Source organism: Odontesthes bonariensis, chromosome 3 (assembly GCF_027942865.1).
Source record: "Odontesthes bonariensis isolate fOdoBon6 chromosome 3, fOdoBon6.hap1, whole genome shotgun sequence".
NCBI classification, from domain to species: Eukaryota; Metazoa; Chordata; class Actinopteri; order Atheriniformes; family Atherinopsidae; genus Odontesthes; species Odontesthes bonariensis.
In genome coordinates this window covers 16012076-16030429 of record NC_134508.1, presented here as the reverse complement: position 1 = coordinate 16030429, position 18354 = coordinate 16012076, and the positions used below count along the sequence as shown (strand labels likewise).

At 42.1% G+C, this 18354-nt stretch overlaps 1 protein-coding gene across 1 annotated transcript; it reads left to right on the top strand.

Moving 5' to 3' along the window:
• Positions 1 to 1423: 1423 nt before the first annotated feature.
• Positions 1424 to 8839, top strand: LOC142376868 (protein unc-119 homolog B-like). The gene is made up of 5 exons (XM_075460503.1): positions 1424 to 1829; positions 2580 to 2693; positions 2896 to 2995; positions 3214 to 3386; positions 7658 to 8839. The coding sequence occupies exons 1-5, from the start codon at positions 1616 to 1618 to the stop codon at positions 7768 to 7770; spliced, it is 714 nt and encodes a 237-aa protein (XP_075316618.1). The 5' UTR covers positions 1424 to 1615; the 3' UTR covers positions 7771 to 8839.
• The last annotated feature ends 9515 nt before the right edge of the window (positions 8840 to 18354 follow it).

The window sequence follows — 18354 nt, the reverse complement described above, 5'->3', positions numbered from 1 at the left end:
GCAATAGAGAAAGCTGTCACCAAGCACATTGTACAAGCATATAGAATATGATCCAAGGACACATGTTACAGTAAAGTTGGTATGATATGCGAATGTTTATATTTACTATTTTTATTTTATTTTTTTAATATTTATTTTATTCTATTCTATTTTCTTGTTTTTCCTACTTTAATTGTTTTGATATATTTACTGTATGCTGCTGCAACAAAACAATTTCCCAAATTGGGATTAATAAAGTATTTATCTATCTATCATCTATCTATTTTGCCTGTTACAGACTGCAAGGAAGTATTCAAGTTGGAATTTCACTGCATTATCTTTTGAATTGAGGGTTAATCATAGCACTGCTTTGTGTTTTAACCGAAAGTTTCTTGGTTGTCAATAGTCTTTTTAGTGTTGCGCTTTTGTTAAAACATTAACTCTCAGCACGGAAGAGCTCTGGGGGTCCAAGGTCTGGAACAGCAAAGCAAACAGTAGCCTAAAGCGAGGCCGATCACTACTCGTTAATGCCAGGAAATGAATGGACAGAGTGCACCACCAAAACCTGAATGAACGCAGAGCAAACATGTTTCTTTTTAAAGTTTGAACCGGAATTTGTTTTTGTTTTTTGGTGTTTTTCCAGCTTCACTGTAGTTTGATCGTCAATGGACTGGATAAACGGGTTCTGACTGGTGTGAGGCAACTCTACTCATCCGGAGTGAAAAGGAGTCGGATCCCTGCAGCTCTCGCTGGTTTTATGGATGGTGTCGAGGCTACCTGGGGCTTCTTAACAGCAGGAGCTGCCCGTCAGCTCTCACACAGTAAACATGTATTTGCATAACACCCGGGCCTGAGCTTTTACAACGTAAATTTGCCTTGCCTTCATGCGTATTTCACCAGGAAACAGCACGCCAGTGAACTTTCAGCAAATCTGTGAAGACTAAAGCTCCTCTCTTCGATATTCAGCTTCGTGTGTGTGTGTGTGTGTGTGTGTGTGTGTGTGTGTGTATGTGTGTGTGTGTTATTATTGTAGGGTTGGTCTGGTCACTGGTGTATTGGTGGTTTCAAGTCATCACAAGTGGCTTCTTAGTCAAACAACATGGCGAAGCGATTTATCTGTCACTGAAACACAAAATCACTTCAAAGAAATACTCTCCAACCACGGCAATCAGTTTGTGTAAGGTATTACAATTAAAACAGCATTATGTTGGTGTGGACTTTTCACTTTTTTTACGCTATATCACTCCACTAAACATGTTACTGTAGTGGAGTATTGATAAGCCTCAAGTAAGTAATTGTTAATTGATAATTAGTAGGGTTTTTTACACACCATGAAAGGGGAATAAAATATTTATTTATTGAAATTAGTAGCACAGTCCTAGCTCTTAAACAGCCTCTCCGTTTTCTGTCGCCCCCTGGTGGACATTTTGAGGAAGCACTTGAAATCCTCCTCTGGCTCACCGGTTGTCATGGCAACTGTACAGCATGTGCTTACAAAACCAAGAGCTTGACCGTTCACCGACACTTCTCCCAACATTCGACATCTGCGACGCCATCTTTCTCCTCTTCTTCCAGCATTTATCCGAGGAGAACACAGCCGGTGCTCGTTAACGCGTAACCAAACCGAGAGTCAACGATGAGCGGAGCCAAAGCACGCAGCGAAGCGCCTGTTGCCGAAAATGTCACCGCGGCGCCCTCTCGGGACCGCAAGCCCGGCGGGGGGGTCCTGAAGAGGCTTAAGTCCCGAAGGAGTCAGGTGAACAGCAAGCCCGTCACGGAGGAAGACCTGCGGACACAGAGCGGACACATCATGCCGGAGGATGTGCTGGGACTCCGAGTAGCCACGAGAGGTTTGAGTCTCCTTGTTGGCTGTTAAACGTGCTGCTGCTTAACTGACTATCCCCTTGATTAATGAACCCAAACGTGAATGAGTGCAATAAATCCACATGTGAAATACGATCAAATAACAATTAAACACGACTAAGACGCCTATCATTTGAAAATGGGGATAAAAGGTGTCTTACATGTTCTGAGGACATGGCCATGATTGGCAACACAAACAGCTGTTGGACGTCAGTAGACGGTCTTTGTTGTTTCTATGATCAAACAGCTCAATAGACAGTGGGTGTGTGAGGCGCTTTGTGGTTTCACTTTGGGTGTGCAGATATAATATGAAGATTTCATACTTGTCAAAGATGCCACTAATAAATCACACATAAGCCCCGACTGGTCAGGAAGGCCACTGTGGTTTCCTGTAAAAGGGAAAAAAAACCCAGCACGAGTCTTTATGTGTGTCATGGCCCACATAATAGCTGTCACAGCGGCAACCACATGAAATGTGAAAGAAAATTCAGCTGTAGAGACTAAATTGAATAACACATGCTACAGTAGGCCCACAGGTTCCCTTGTCTTATTTTATGATGACGTACCCAGAAGTATATTAAACTTCTACGTGTATGTCTATAAGGAAAATTACCATTTGAGTTTCGGCAAGTTATTTTCATACAGCACCCTGTGTGTGTGTGTTTATCTGACATCTAACGGACTACAGTGGCGGGAGAATAATGTATTTTGCTCTTGTCTTCTGTCAATTTTTACAGGGTACCTCTGTAAACCCGAGGAAAATATTTTTAACATCGATTTTGTACGCTTCAAAATCAGAGACCTGGAGACCGACTCCGTCCTATTTGAGATTGCCAAACCACCTCATACAGGTACAGCACGCCCGCCCCCTCCTTGCGCTGTTTAATTTGTGTGCGTTAAACGAATTGGACGCGTCTGTTTCCTATGCCAGCTGCTCGTTGGCTGCCTTAAAATGAATGACTCCGAGCAGGTTTCTGGATTGGGAGCCATCCGTAGAAATGGCCTTCAGCACGAATCGTGTAAAATGTCTTGATCTAATCCTACTTTTGTCAGATGATGATGAGGAGAACAGGGAGGGTGATGCCAGTGCGGGCCGATTTGTGCGCTACCAGTTCACACCAGCCTTCCTGCGACTGAGAACCGTGGGAGCCACGTGAGTGACTCACGCGTCATCCACACACACCTATGGAAAATGCACTGACCTGTTCCATTGGCAAGCGTTGAAAACAATTGAAGCATTGTCTTGTATTAGCTACACACCCCACCGATTGTTTTTTTTCTGCGTGCACCGACTGTAATGACATTATAATTACAGAGAGGACATATTGTTGTAACACCTCAACCCAACATTTTCTTTCTGTGTCTAATCAGAGTGGAATTCACGGTTGGTAACCGGCCTCTGAACAACTTCCGCATGATCGAGAGACACTACTTTCGAGATCAGCTGTTGAAGAGCTTTGACTTTGACTTTGGCTTCTGTATCCCAAACAGCCGTAATACCTGTGAACATATTTACGAGTTCCCCCAGCTGTCTGAGAGCCTGGGTGAGTCATGTTTTAGAAACCAACAAAGGAACCTAAAAAAAAAAAAAAAGGGTTTAAACTGTTCCACATCAAATCAAATCAAATCAAATGTATTTATATAGCACATTTCATGTACAAAACAATTCAAAGTGCTTCACATAAAATAAAAGCATTGCAGCAGGGAGTGGAAGAAGCATTAAAAATACATAAAAGAATATAAAGAGAAACAAATAAAATAATCTAAATTAATTTAAAAACAAACAACAGTCCAGATAAATTAAAATATATCATGCAGATTTCATGCATATGGACACATGAGAAAAGAAATGTTTTTAACCTGGATTTAAAAATGTCACTGGCAGTTTGTTCCACTTGTTTGCAGCATAACAGCTAAATGCTGCTTCTTCATGGTGAAGTCTCAGCATGTAAATGATTCTATGAGAAGAAAGCTCACAACTTTCCCGCCCTCTGCTAATATTTGGCGAACTTGTCACATGGAAAAGTGACAGCTGCTTCATACAACAAACTGGTCCTCTCTAATGTTTAATGAGGCTGTAATGCAGAAGACTGCACAAGCATCAGTGAGAGCATATAAAGCGAGGCACAGGCAGCACTGTAACAACAGGAAGCACAGAGGAGATACAAGTTGTGATGCTGTTATTAATCATTTAATGGTTTGTTGTGGGTTGAGCAGTTCACGTTCAAATTGAGGAGGGGCAGCAGTGGTCTGCAAAAGACGGACCAAACAGAGATCAGAGAAATACAGACTTATTTACAGATTATTTCACAGCACCTACGTTCTAAAGCACAAAGAGACACTTCCACACTCCAGTGCAACTCCACACTGCCCTGCGAGAAATGTGGAAGCATCTCTGTGTGCGTGTGTGTAAGACGCGCACACGTGAGAGCTGACAGGACAGAGGAGACTACAGTGTGAACTGAATGCTACACTTTTATAGTCCACACACCGCCATGCTCTGTCGTTGGCTGGTGGCGACTCACCTCCTGCCCCTGAGGTTGCAACCAGTCCTGGGCAGCTCAAAATAGATAAATACAAGACTACAGGGCAGAGAACTGCACCATCACACTTTGCCAACGGCTTCAAAGAAATAATAGTAATAGATGACCCAGAAATATATATTTTTTTGACTTTTTCTGCTAAGTCTGTCTTTAATGCAGAGGTGTTTAGTGACCTCTACTGCAGAGATTTGACATAAGATGAAGGGACAGACCGGTTGAAAGAAAATACTGCAATAATTAAAAGAAAATACTAAAGTCCCCTCCCAGGCAGGGACACTTTGGGAGGTGAAGTACAGTGCCTTGCATTTTTCATGTTTTGTTCCCTCACAACCTGGAATTGAGATGGATTGTTTGAGAGTTCGCACCATTTCATTTACGGAACATGCCTACAACTTTGAAGATGTATTTTTTTTATTATTGCGAAGCAAACAACAAATAGGACAAAACAACAGAAAACTTCAGCGTGCATAACTGTTCACCCCCCCTAAAGTCAGTACTTTGTAGAGACACCTTTTGCAGCAATTACAGCTGCAAATCGCTTCGGATAAGTCTCCATGAGCTTGCCACATCTTGCCACTGGGGTTTTTGCCCATTCCTCAAGGCAAAACTGCTCCAGCTCCTTCGTGATGGACGGTTTTCGCTTGTGATCTTCAAGTCTAACCACAGATTCTCAATTGGACTGAGGTCTGGACTCGGCCATTCCAACACATTTAAATGTTTCCCCTTAAACCACTCGACTGTTGCTTTGGCAGTATGCTTCGGGTCATTGTCCTGCTGGAAGGTGAACCTCCTTCCCAGTCTCAAATCACAGGCAGACTGACACAGGTTTTGCTCAAGAATATCCCTGTATTTAGCACCATCCATCTGTCCCTCAACTCGGACCAGTTTCCCAGTCCCTGCTGCTCAAAAGCATCCCACAGCATGATGCTGCCACCACCATGTTTCACTGTGGGGATATTGTTCTCGGGGTGGTGGGATGTGTTGGGTTTGCGCCAGACGTAGCGTTTCCCTTGGTGGCTGAAAAGTTAAATTTTAGTCTCATCTGACCGGAGCACTTTCCTCCATACATTTTGGGAGTTGCCCACATGCCTTTTGGCAAACTCAAAGCGTGCCTTCTTATTTTTAACACTAAGTTGTGCCCTTTTTTTGGCCACTCTTCCATAAAGCCCAGTTCTATGGAGAGTATGGCTTATTTTACTCCAGTCACTGCTGGGGAACTCTGCAGCTCCCTCAGGGTTACCTTTGGTCTCTGTGCTGCCTCTCTGATTAATGCCATCCTTGATGCCCGGTCTGTGAGTTTTGGTGGGCGGCCCTGTCTTGGCAGGTTTGTCGTGGTACCATATTCTTTCCATTCGAAGATGATGGATTTGATGGTGCTCCGGGGGATCATCGAAGATTTGTGTATTTTTTTATAACCCAAACCCTGACTTGTACTTCTCGTCTTCATGGTGTGATGCCTCTTGCTTAGTGGTGTTGCAGCCTCTGGGGCCTTTCAGAAAACGTGTGTTACACTTAGATTGCACACAGGTGGACTTCATTTCACTAATTATGGGACTTTTGAAGGTAATTGGCTGCACCAGAACTTTTTAGGGGCTTCATAGCAAAGGGGGTGGATACATATGCACATGCTAATTTTCATTTAAAAAAAATATATATTTATATTTTTCTCATTTCATTTCACCAACTTATACTATTTTGTTCAGATCCATCACATAAAATAAGATTTGAAAACATTTAAATGACAGGTTGGAATGTAACAAAATAGGTAAAAAGCCAAGGGGGATGAATACCTTAGCAAGGCACTGTAATTAATGCAGAACTTGATTTAGACTTTGGTTCCTCCTTTTTCTTTTCTTTCTTGTAAAACATCAAGGTAACGCACTAACTTTTTCACAATACTGCCTATCTCTGTGGAGTAAACGATGTGTTTATATGTTGTCGCACCTCGTGGCATTAAAAGCACAAGTCATATTGTTAGAACTGCTAACACCTCTTAAATAGTAGGCTTAGATGTTGAGCTTGTTATGATCCTAAACCCTCATGGCATATACTTTGGAAGCGTTACTGGTAGCTGCAATCATTCTCACTCTCCACTCTGGCCATATCTGTTCAAGCACAGCAAGATGACACATCATAGGAAACTAAATCTACAGCCTTATGTCAACCGAAAGCTAATTTAAGGCGCCTGTGTTTGAATGAGCCAAATCAAGTTGCTACCTAAATCCTGACAGTCTGTATAAGTTTGATGCCAATTTTTTTTTTCTCCATCCAAGGGAGATTAACACAAAATACCCAACTTCTGTACACAAAAACACAAAAAGAGTTGATTGTGGAACAAAAAGAGGCTCAAAATTTGGCTTATATGGGCTAACTTATACAAATCTTTCATATGGGGTCATACAAAAATCCCACATAATGACTGTATGAATGCACTGAGCATTCTTTGTTTGAAAACATGTCTAAAAGACTTAAATCGTCCACAGACATCAGTTTAAACACCAAACACAAAGTGATATAATTACTGAATAATTACTGTATGTGTTCAGCCGCCCCTTTAGGATGTCCTGGAAGCACCTTTTTGGCAGCATTCAGCCTGTACAGTTCCATATTTATTCTGTATGAAACTTTAATCTGACTCGTTTATCCACATTTCATCCACTGGTAAAAAATGAGTTGAGGAGATTGTCTTAAAAACATCTTGTATGGTCTTTCTTTTAACTCCCGACTGAACAGAGTAATTGTGTGTTTTTGACATGTTTATGTTTAAAATGCATTTTCAATTACTGAAAAAACTGGGGGGACCAACCAGTTTTTCAGGAAAATTTGAAGTGATGCCCCCGAGATCTTGTTTACAGTTGTTTGTGTTTCGATATATTAATTAAGCCATAAAGACTAAACGTTTAATAATTTAGCTGGAGATATTCGTGGCATAATGAGGGTTCTGATTAGATGCACCATCATGTCTAGATTTAGAGTTAATTTGAACATGTTACATTAAAGTTTTAATGAAGCTATTTTGGTAATTTAACAATAGTCTGTATCAAAACCACCGGTTGGGCTGTCATGTCGTATTCTGAGATGAATTGTTGATGATTGTTGGCACTGGAGGTATCTATAGGAATCAAAGCCCTTCCCACTGAACAACAGCTACACAATCATTTGGTACTGAGTTAGTTATTGATGTGACTGCAAAGTTCTGCTTGCATGCGTGTTTACAATCCTTTGCTGGGTCCTTTACATGCACACACTGTCTTTTTTTTTTTTTTTTGCAGTGCGTCAGATGGTGGAGTGTCCTCATGAAACCCGGTCAGACAGTTTCTATTTCGTCGACAACAGACTGGTGATGCACAACAAGGCAGACTATGCTTATAACGGAGGACAGTGATGCCTGCTGCTCGTCGTGCAAATGCACTCTCACATTTTTGCACGCACACATCTATTCACATTTATTCATACACACGGACACACATGCATGCACAATGGCGAAGCGTACAACTCCAACACTGGAACACACATGGCTGAGCTGCCTTTTGTAAAGTTGCAGTAGAATTGGCAGACATTGTGATCAGTTTCGGGGGTTGTATTTTGTATTGCTGGGGGTCGACATCAGTCTTTGCTTCTACATACAGACAAGAAGCAGATTTAGGCCCAAAATTGGGTTGATTAATCTATTTTTGATTGTCGACAGATCTCTTTGATACCAAAAGAGGGCTCATAACTAGTGACTATGTAACATGTGTTTCCAACAGGCCAAACGGCTCTTTAGATTAATGCTTCGTCTCCTTTTAAGTATCCTAGCAGCACCCATTCAGCACACCCACACACACTCACATATATACATTTGAAGAGACACACGCTCAATCCCCAAGTGACACACGCAGTTTTTGCACAGTGTTTGTCAGAAGCAGCTGCTCTCAGAGCGGACACGTCCACAATCCACTCCAGACAACATCGACGCTAAAACACTCCTGTCAAACACACACGGTCCCTCCTGCACTCTGCTCCCTGCCTCCCTCTCATTTATACACAAAGATACACACCAACAGTTGGAGTGGAGGAGCCTGACCGAAGGTTTTGTTCATTTTTATCTATGTATATTTTGTTGCTTTTACATTTATGTCTGTTTGATTGCAACATGAAACTCGATCAGATAAAGGTTGATTATTATGCGATTCAAATTGTAACAATTCAAGGCAGTTTCCTTATTTTGAAGAAACATAAAAAATTACTATTTACCAACTTGGTGGTACTTTTCATTTATTTAGTTATCAGGCATCTCTCAAAACATCACAAGTTGGCCTATTTCTGGAAATTTAATGGAATGTTTTTTTCTTACTGGATGGCGTACCTCCTCTTTGTACTTTGCAAACTTTGGTGTTTGGGGTTAAAGATGTAAGATATTTACATATATATATATTGTTTGTAAAAAGTTAACTATGACAATAAATGCACATTTTCAGATACAAAATATGTGATGTTTGTTTCATTTCGAAGGAGGACACAAGTTAAAAGGGGTCGGGAAAGAAAGTCCCATAAGTGGACACTAGGAGGCGCTGTTCTACAACAAAGTTACAGCTTTGTTTTGTCAATGCATGTTGATTGAGAAAAACAACACAAATTCTTTTATTTCTTCTCCTTCTTCCTCCTAGTGTTACTAATATTATCATTACTGTTTGTTATCGTTTCATTATTATTGCTTTCATGACAGATATTCAGATGAGTCATAATCTGGTCTCAGTTTGGCATTACATTTTTTTATTTATTCAGGATTGTTGAAGTCTTGATTGATTTTTGGCCTCTTCGTGGGCTTTAACAAATCTCAGTGTTTATTCTTCCTCATGCTGTTTCGTCCTTTACTTCTCAATATCTCTCTCTCCAGCTCCCATGCCCCCAAACCTCTACATTTTTTCTCTCTCCTTCTCGTGTTCTCCACACCTATGCAGCTCTCACTGTCTCTCTTTTCTTTCCTCTTCTCTCACCTGGTAACCAGACCTCTGGAGAGGAGTGTTGAGTTTCCACTTTCCCAGAGAAGAGGACAATCTGAGCCACACAAAGACCCACAATGGACCCCCTCTGCTCACTCCTCCCTTCACTCCGTCACTGCACAGCTGCACACACATGCAGAAACAGACATTGAGAGTACATACACCCTTTGTTTTTATTTGCTTTTTCCTCCTCATTTGATTTCTTTTGCAGTTCTTTGTATGACGCTTTCCCCTCATCCTTTCTTTGGCTAAATCCTCTTCATTTGATTTCTGAATATCTTCTATCTCCCTGTACCCTGTTGTTCTGTGCCATTTTTCACCCTTTTCTGTTCCTTGACTACACTTTGCAATGTTGCATCAGATTGTCGCTGTGAGATAAAAGACAACTGCTGATGGCCCACTGAGATGTCCCTTAATCTTTAGATGTTTTTGACAATCTTTGTTGTTGCAGCTGTGGCCATGAGGCTACGCAAACAAGAAGTGGTCAAAGTTTTCAATTTTACAGCAGAAGTAACTGAATTTTGGAGCCCCACTGACACACTGTCATCGTTTAAAGTGCCATACAGTGTAAGAAACCTTGTTTTAGCTAAAGCATTCATCTATTCAAAGCTCTAATTTTTGAGAAAAATATGCCTTTTTAGCTCCAAAATGCTCCATTATATTCATCATTTCGTTGCCAGTGTTGTCTGCCGTTTTCAGTCTGTGGAAGAGCAGTGAGACTTATCCAAAACTGTGAAGCTGTGGCCACAGGCCATGAATGCAATACACTGTAGAGCAAAAGGAAAATGGAGTCAAGGGATAGTTGTTGTTGAGAACATTTTGATCCACATAAAACTGAAATGTCCCTAACAAGGAGTCATTTGTATACTAATATAGATTTTTTTTTACATGATAAATGGTATAATTCAAAATTTTACAAACATGTAAAGAATACAACAGAAGGAATGGCGTTTTTGTGTGATATAACTTAAATATCTGAATGCCTCCCAATAAATGCTTTACTTCTAAATCAAGTCAAAAGAGCATTTTTTTTTCAGTGATCAAAAACAAAACCAAAACTTTACAATGTCTAAACTGAATATACACCTTCGGTTGTCGAAACTCACTGCAACAGAAGTGAATACGCACAGCATGGAAGACTTGTGATCACTGAAACAAAACAGAGTATCTGTGATTCGGACTTTCTCAACTGGAGCCCTGTTCTGTGTCTAATTGTATAGGTGCATCGAGCTTCCTCAAAGAAAAGAATGACCCAAGGAAGTGACGAATCGAATCGTGAGACCTCACAAAGATAGACAGGAATATGGAAAAAATCAAAGACTAAGTAAAAACCTATGAAAACATTTGAGTTACAGCTGTAATGAGGAGGTATTGAACAAACCCTGGCAACGCTAAATGGACATCTTGACAGGAAGCCAGACGCTGTGCTACTTTCACATTCTACTTTAGTTCTAACAGTCAAGCTCTTTGCACTTGGCACAAAGGTTGAACAGTGGAAGTGTGAGTTTCTGTGACATGCAGAACATTACATAACATCAACCGCTGAATGGCATGAAAGGGAAAAAAAAACATGCATAGTCTTTGACTTAAACTGAAAGATTAGTTGAAGAACAGAAATAGTTGCCAAACTAATATTGGGAACTTTTGGCCATAAACTTATATCTGCCAGGGTCCCCCACAGTGAATACATAGTCCATGGTTTATGGATATACAAAAAAATGACAAGACGACTCCACGTCTGCAGAAGAGGAAGATTCCAGCAAGGTAATGATTAAAAGCATTGCACATGGGTTCCTAAAATATGAAATTAGAAAGTTGAGTCCACATATGTGGACTAGTTTACTTCTAGAGGAGATATACTGTATAAAGATTTATATTTCTGCTGAACTATTTGATCATATAGCTATTCAGCCAAGTTATCCCTGTTATTCATCATAATAACCCTTTAAACAACCTGCAGACACAAAAAGCGTCCGTTTTTTTTGTTTTTTTTTTACCAAACTCACAGTTTTTCTCTCACAAAGGTAAAAGATTTCTCTGGATTAGAAAACAAACGAGGATATGCAGACCCAATGTGTCAGTTCCTCATTACAGCAAAAAAACTGGGTGCAATTTAACTCTGAGCTCATGAATCAATAACCACAGCCTTCCATCAGGCTATCCGGCCTGCACACTGCAGCTCGCACGTAAAACAGCTGTACCGTACTAAACTGTGTGTGGATGTAACAGCAATCTTAATATTTCCAGTTTTGACTCCATACGATTAGAGAAAGCACAAGTACAGATGTAGCCATGGCAATAAATACACACGCTTTCCAGGGATGATTTGTGCTTTCTCAGGCCTTCGTGGAATACGTTTCAGCAGTCAGTTCTGGATCAACAAACATGCACCGGAAACAACAGGACAGGTGGGATAAATCCAGCTCATGTACCCCACCCACTATACACAAACACACACATCTTAGTACCTGGCTTCCCCATATATTCTGCTCAGTGAATCGCACCACACAGAGATTAGGAGTGAGAGGCACTGCTTTATTGAGACTCCCCTAAAACACACACTCTCTCTATTATATTCTCTCTCTCTCTCTCTCACACACACACACACACACACACACACACACACACACGCACACACGCACACACACACACACATGCATTTCAACACTCAGGCAGGGGAACAGGGGGGGACAGTAGTCTTCTATAAATAGAAGCAAGGAATGGCGTTGATAGGTCCCGTGAAAAGAAATGGAGGGGGGAGTGGAAAAAGGATTAAAAGAGATACAGGGACACTGCGACTGCTCTTCTATGTGTGTGTCTGTGAGGTGCTTTGGAGAAAGGTTGCATGGATTTCTCGCCATCATCACCACCACCCTCACCGCCTTTAACCGATGAGAAAAAAAACAAAAAAAAAGCCCCCACAATCCTTGCTCCCCACTCGCACACATCGCACACGTCATCTTCGTGATTCTTTCACTTTTCCTTTCCAGCTTTCATTTCTCTTCCTGCCCTCCTCCCGTCTGGCTCCCAGGCCCGAGTGTGAGATCCATCATGTGTCAAACCTACATCACCTGCAAAGAGCCAATGAGTCACCGCACCGTCTTCTCTTTTAGGTCAGCACGAAGATGGTCTCGGATATGGTCGTGACTCCATCTGTATGTGTCAGTATGTCATTCCCTGCAAATGCTCTGTGACTTCATCTTACACCTGGAAGAGGTCAGGGCTGACGTGTAGGATGACACATCTATTGTAAATACGAGTAAACATCAGACGTCTTTGATAATCACAACTACATTTTGAAACATTCGTGGTGTAAACCAAAGGAGGGGGAAACAGTTTATTGTTGTACCATTTCTGTTGGAAATGAATAAATAAATGCTTTGTAGATGTGACAAGACATAGTAGATAATTAGTTATCTCCAAGTTAATGATGCACTCAGAGCAGCAGTGATGGATAGACAGTCCTTTAACAAACTCTGATTCCCATACCAATTTCCATGGTGGCAAGTGCAGTATTGACAATCTGTCTTTAAGTGTTAGGCCTCTGCTGATTTGTACCCAGAAGCCTTTGTGTGGATGTGTGTATGTATGTGTGTGATGTTCCTGCGTCCGTCCGCCTCCCGTCTGTCTGTGTGGTATTACAGCACAGATTTCCGCTGCTGCTTACCCCATGCGGCCGTCAGACAGAAATAGTCCCGTGTCATTAAGGTAGGTAGGCTGTGGTGTGTTTGCACTCGCAGGAAGCCCAGAGTCATTTTTGGAAGCCTCCAAGAGCCTCCCAGCACCATCAGTCCACTTTGTTTTGTGTGCATATGATTAATAAAAGGTTAACTCAACCCTCAGTCAACTGTTGCATGTAAATCTCCCCTTCAATCTCTTCCTTCCTCTGCCTTTCTCTCCTCCCTTTGTCTCTCTGCTTTTGCCACACCTTCCCCCCTGAGGGATGCAGGGATTGTGATTGGTGAATGGAGGAGGAGCTCCTGGCACATTCACAGGTGTGCTTGTTTCCTCCCATCTCCACTCTCATGTAATGATTTCTTCAGCTCGCCACCTGCCAGGTGAAAAAAACACCCACAGCAAACAGAGTGCTTTAAAATGGCCTCCTGGCTTCCGCTTTGAGGGAGTATTCGCTTGTTCAAACATTCCATTTTCATCCTTTTTCATTATCCACCGACTGCGTTCAACTCTTCAACTCTTCTACTTGTTGCTTGTTTACATTTAGCATCTCATTCAAATGATGGCTTGTGGCTCTAAAAGCTCCCGCTGCAGCTGAGGCACACAGCTGACAGACACAAAGCTAAGAGCTTTTTAGATTATCAGAGGACGGCTTTTGAACTCTTTTCTAAGGAGTCCCCTTCTCAGCTCTTTTTCAAACTGCCTCGAGGGTGGTGGAGAGCAAGTCCCAGGCCCTGACAGGTCAGAGGGCACTGGCAGACAAAGGCCTCCCGCTTTGGGTCAGCTAGGGTCAAGGAAACAAAAGCAGTGAAGACCTGGATTAGACAAACAACTGCAGTGTTTTGAGGTGGCAACAAGACAGAGGCATGGAGATGGGATAGAGCAGAGGAGGGCAATGAGTGCACTGAAAATCTCTCTCACACACTGACACGTCCACCCATACACACGCACAGTTGTGTAAATTTTGCTTCCACGTTTACTTTGCCAGATTTTTAAATCAGCCAAAACTGTTGCCTAAGCCCATAAAACAAGTCAAAGTTTCACAAGCTGGGAAAATCTGTTTCTTGTTGTTCTCCTGTACGTCTTGCTTTCAAATAATAATCACTTCGAAAAATGCACTCACTTGGGTATCAGTGAGACCAATTATTTTGCTTTAATTTCTGTCTTTCCACGGCTCTCTAACTTGTTCATTCCCCTCCCCCATACGGCTGTCTTTCCCTGCCTTTTTTTTTTTTTTTTTTAATTCAGTGCCATTGATCATGCATGCAGAAATTCAGCACGCCCAGCCTCGCTCCCAGCCGGGATAGGTTAGCTAGTGCGAGGCTCTGTCCTACATACTGTTCTCTCGCTATGGTCCACCAGGCCACGGTCACACCCTCCCCCTGACCTGCCTCTCCTCACTGACACACACAAACACCCTGCGGCCCTTCTCAGAGCCGGTACATGCACAGATCATCATGTGGTGCTGGGAATGTTCTCCTCGCAACTGAAAACTGAAAACTTCAGTCAGGTGGGAACAGAATGAGATTTTCATGTTTCATCTCTTCAAACATACAACGCACACGCAGAACAAAGGTTGCTTGACATGAATTCTGAGACAAAAATGATCAATTTCAGCTGGATGTATTTCATCTTGGCCAGAAAAGTTCCCCCAAAACTTCCATAGACAGCATAACAGTGCAAAATTTTGGTTTCCCTTTGTCAGGGTCACATTATAATGAATTAAGCAAGTGCATGCTCTTCTCTTGGTTCATATTTGTCACAGTGGCTGAAGTACGTGATGAAACTCCTCAGCTGACTAGGCTTGCCCAGCCAAGAGTATGGCTGACTTAGAGGTAATGCTGCTAATCTGGCACTTAGCTGGTTAGGACAGCCTGTCACATGGGGTGAGGGAGAAGGTTATTAGGTGAGATCAGGTTTAGGTGGGAACTAAACTGTGATGGGGTGACTGGATGAGGAACTGGGAACGGGATGTATAGTTGTGCTCGCAGCTGTTCTGGATGTGATGGCTCAAGATAGAACAGGTGATCTGAGGGCCGCAAGAGAGTTGTGGGAACAGGAAAGAATGACCGGTGGAAGGAGAGAAACTCAAAAGGGCTGGTTGCATGCTGCTTTGAAGCAAAAGTGATTGTAAGGGAAAAGAAAATGGGTGATTCTGACTTTTGACATTATCACATCAAAAATATGATCAATTACACGTGGTCATGTACATCAAAAAGGGAACGGATCAACTTTATTCAAATATGATCACATAAAACAACGACACAGCTTACATCTTATAGGATCACATCTTTGTAAGATCAAATAACATATAGCTCCTGGGCAGAAAACAGGACCTCAGTGAAATACGCAAACTGAAAATTTGAGTCATTTCACAGCAAACACACTCCCCATTGCACCTGAGCATGGAAGGATGATGAAAACTTGAAAGCCCCAAGGTGAAAGCAAAAAACACAGAAACCATGCATCCAACATTTAACAACTTGTGGTTGAACACTTTGACAATTTTACATCTTTTTATAATTGTTTTATGCCTCCATTTTGTGCCTTTTTGATGTGCGTCAAAAAGGTTTTGTCTCACTTTATTAGTTTTGCCCCTGGCTTGTGTCAGATTTCAGATACTGTGCGCATGATTTCAACTGTTGACATCAATGAAGTTTTGCATTACTAAAGGTTAATAGAAATGGAAAAATTCTATAAAATTTAATCAGTATCAGAAAAAGTTGGATTCTTGGTGGATCCTTGCTTTTCAAACATAAGGTTGGGTGCTTAAGAAGAACTGGAATCGTCACTTCCTCTGCTGTAGACCAGATTTCCCTCACATGACTGATCACTCTCTCCATTTCTCTCTCCTATATGACCCAGCCGACACTGATTCTGTCTTCATTTTCCATAGTTTTGAAATGGGTAGTGACATCTACATCTTTCACTCTGTAGTCTACTGCTATATGTAACATAATATGTAACATAATATGTAAACGCACAACTCAGTTTCTTCACTCTAAACCAGTTGATGGAAACCTGCCTTGTTGGGTTTTTCACATTTTTGAAAAAATTTGTTTTAAATTTGCTTTACGATTATGTGGAAACCCGACGGTAATCCCTTCCTTTTATTGCATCCCATGTCTGTTTGTGGTCATTTTCAATGTCTTAAAGGTTGTTTTGTGTCTTGTTTTGGTTATTTTACATCTCTTTAGGGGGGGTTTTGTTGATAGAAAACTAAAGATGGTGATTGAGCCTTCCTACTTACCCGTCATGATTACTGTTTTATGTTGACATAGATCCTACATGGATCTAAACATATCCACAATATGGACGAAACGAGTGGAAAACAAAATAAAGGCAAGCAGAAATGGATATGAAACAGGAAATTTCAGCATGCACTCTCACCAACTGTGAATTCTCAAGAAATTTGCTTGCTGTGTGAATTCATTTGGATGATATGTGGAAACAAGGGAGCTGGCTGGGTGAAGTCAGGTCTGAGTGACCCATCAAGAAAACACCATTGTGTGTGTGTGTGTGTGTGTGTGTGTGTGTGCCACATTTTAGTAATTGTGCAACTCTTTATTGCATTTTTGTCTCGTTGTTCTCATTTTCGAATTGTCACTTTCTTGTAAAAGCGCGTAAAAAAGTGAGTATACACTGAGGTTTTATGTGTCAGACATAATAAAAAAACAAAACTCATCCAGTCTTCACCAGGTCTTAAAATTAAATCTAAACTCAGAAGAGAAATTTCTCTGCACAACATTGCAAAATTTGGCCTTGGGGGGGCTGGGGGTGGTGGGGGGGACACTGCTCCACTCCTGGGAAAATTAGCAGCTGTCTTGAATTTTTTTCTACTTGTTAGCTTTGATACATCTGAAGGATACACTCCATATTGTTTGAAAATAGCTTAAAAATCCCTCCCAGATTGATGGGCAGTAGCAGTTTCTTCTCTAAGATATTTGCCTGTCATTTTGTTACCGCACACCAGACCAGAAAACTGCTCAGGCTCTGCTTTTATAGAAGTGATCACACTTAATAAATCAGGTGACTCTGATAAACAGAGCCTGGCTACTACTTATGCACTTGATTCCTATGGAAACAGTAAGGGTTTACTGAGCTTTTCACACATTGCTTCTGCATCGCAGCTTAGTTTTTGTTAAATAAGTCATAACACAATATAATATATTATATATTGTTGGGGGGCTGCACGGTGGTGTGGTGGTTAGCACCGTCAACTCCCGGCTGGGGCCTTTCTTTGTGGAGTTTGCATGTTCTCCCCGTGTATGCGTGGGTTCTCTCCAGGTACTCTGGCTTCCTCCCACTGTCCAAAAACATGCATGTTAGGTTAATTGGTGTCTCTAAAATTGTCCTTAGGAGTGAGTGTGTGTGTGGTTGTTTGTCTCGTTTGTCTCTGTGTGGCCCTGTGATGGACTGGCGGCCTGTCCAGGGTGTACCCCACCTCTCGCCCGATGACCGCTGGGATAGTAGGCTCCAGCCCCCCCGCGACCCGACCGACGGATTCAGCAGGTATAGAAAATGGATGGATGGATATATTGTTGGTCATGTCATATTTTATCTCTCTCATTTTAAGATTCAGGACCAGATTATTTTCAAAATTTTTGATGTGTAAAACTTCACATGGACTCTTATCTTGTTTGGGCTATGAGTCTTTGCCCAGTAGGTCCACTTAATAATGCTCATGCACCTGAGGCCTTAGCTGGCACCACAGATAAACACTGTTTTCCTGTATGCCCCCCTGCAGCCCAAATTTAATACTCTACTATATTACTTTAATACATTTAGATGATGTGTACTAACGCATGACATTGCATTAGTAAATGATGAAAAACATGTCTTGCACTTATATTTATGGTCTAATTAGTCCTGTGGGATTTCCTTTTTACGTCCAGCAGAACACTTTCTGGTTTTCAGCTCTGCTCCCATTCTGGTGATGATGCCACAGCAGACAGAGAGAAAAGGCAACTGGGGATCTCACAGCACTCGATATGCTTTAATGGGCCATGCTGTTGCGATCAACCAATGACAAGAACGGCGGGGAAACACTACAGAGAGAGCGCCACTGGCTGCATGAATAAAGGCAGGCAATGTGCAGGGGGGAGCGGAGCGGGCGGGAGGGGAGGGGAGGTCCGTGGCTGGGTTAGGCTACGGGAAAACGAGGTAGAGGCGGAGTCTGTCTCTGAGCGTATACGCATTCGTGTGTTTCCTCGCTCACCCCTCCTCTTTTCATCCTCCCCACCCCCACCTCTGCTGCCCCCCCCTCTTACCCATCCGCCCTCCCTCCCTCCCATCGTGCTGCCCGCCCC

Bases quoted from the DNA above. Each gene is read 5' to 3' on its own strand.
- LOC142376868 (XM_075460503.1), top strand. From the start codon at position 1,616: ATGAGCGGAGCCAAAGCACGCAGCGAAGCGCCTGTTGCCGAAAATGTC. The intron at 1,830-2,579 runs GTTTGAGTCTCC...CAATTTTTACAG, and splicing joins ACTCCGAGTAGCCACGAGAG to GGTACCTCTGTAAACCCGAG. The intron at 3,387-7,657 runs GTGAGTCATGTT...TTTTTTTTGCAG, and splicing joins CCAGCTGTCTGAGAGCCTGG to TGCGTCAGATGGTGGAGTGT.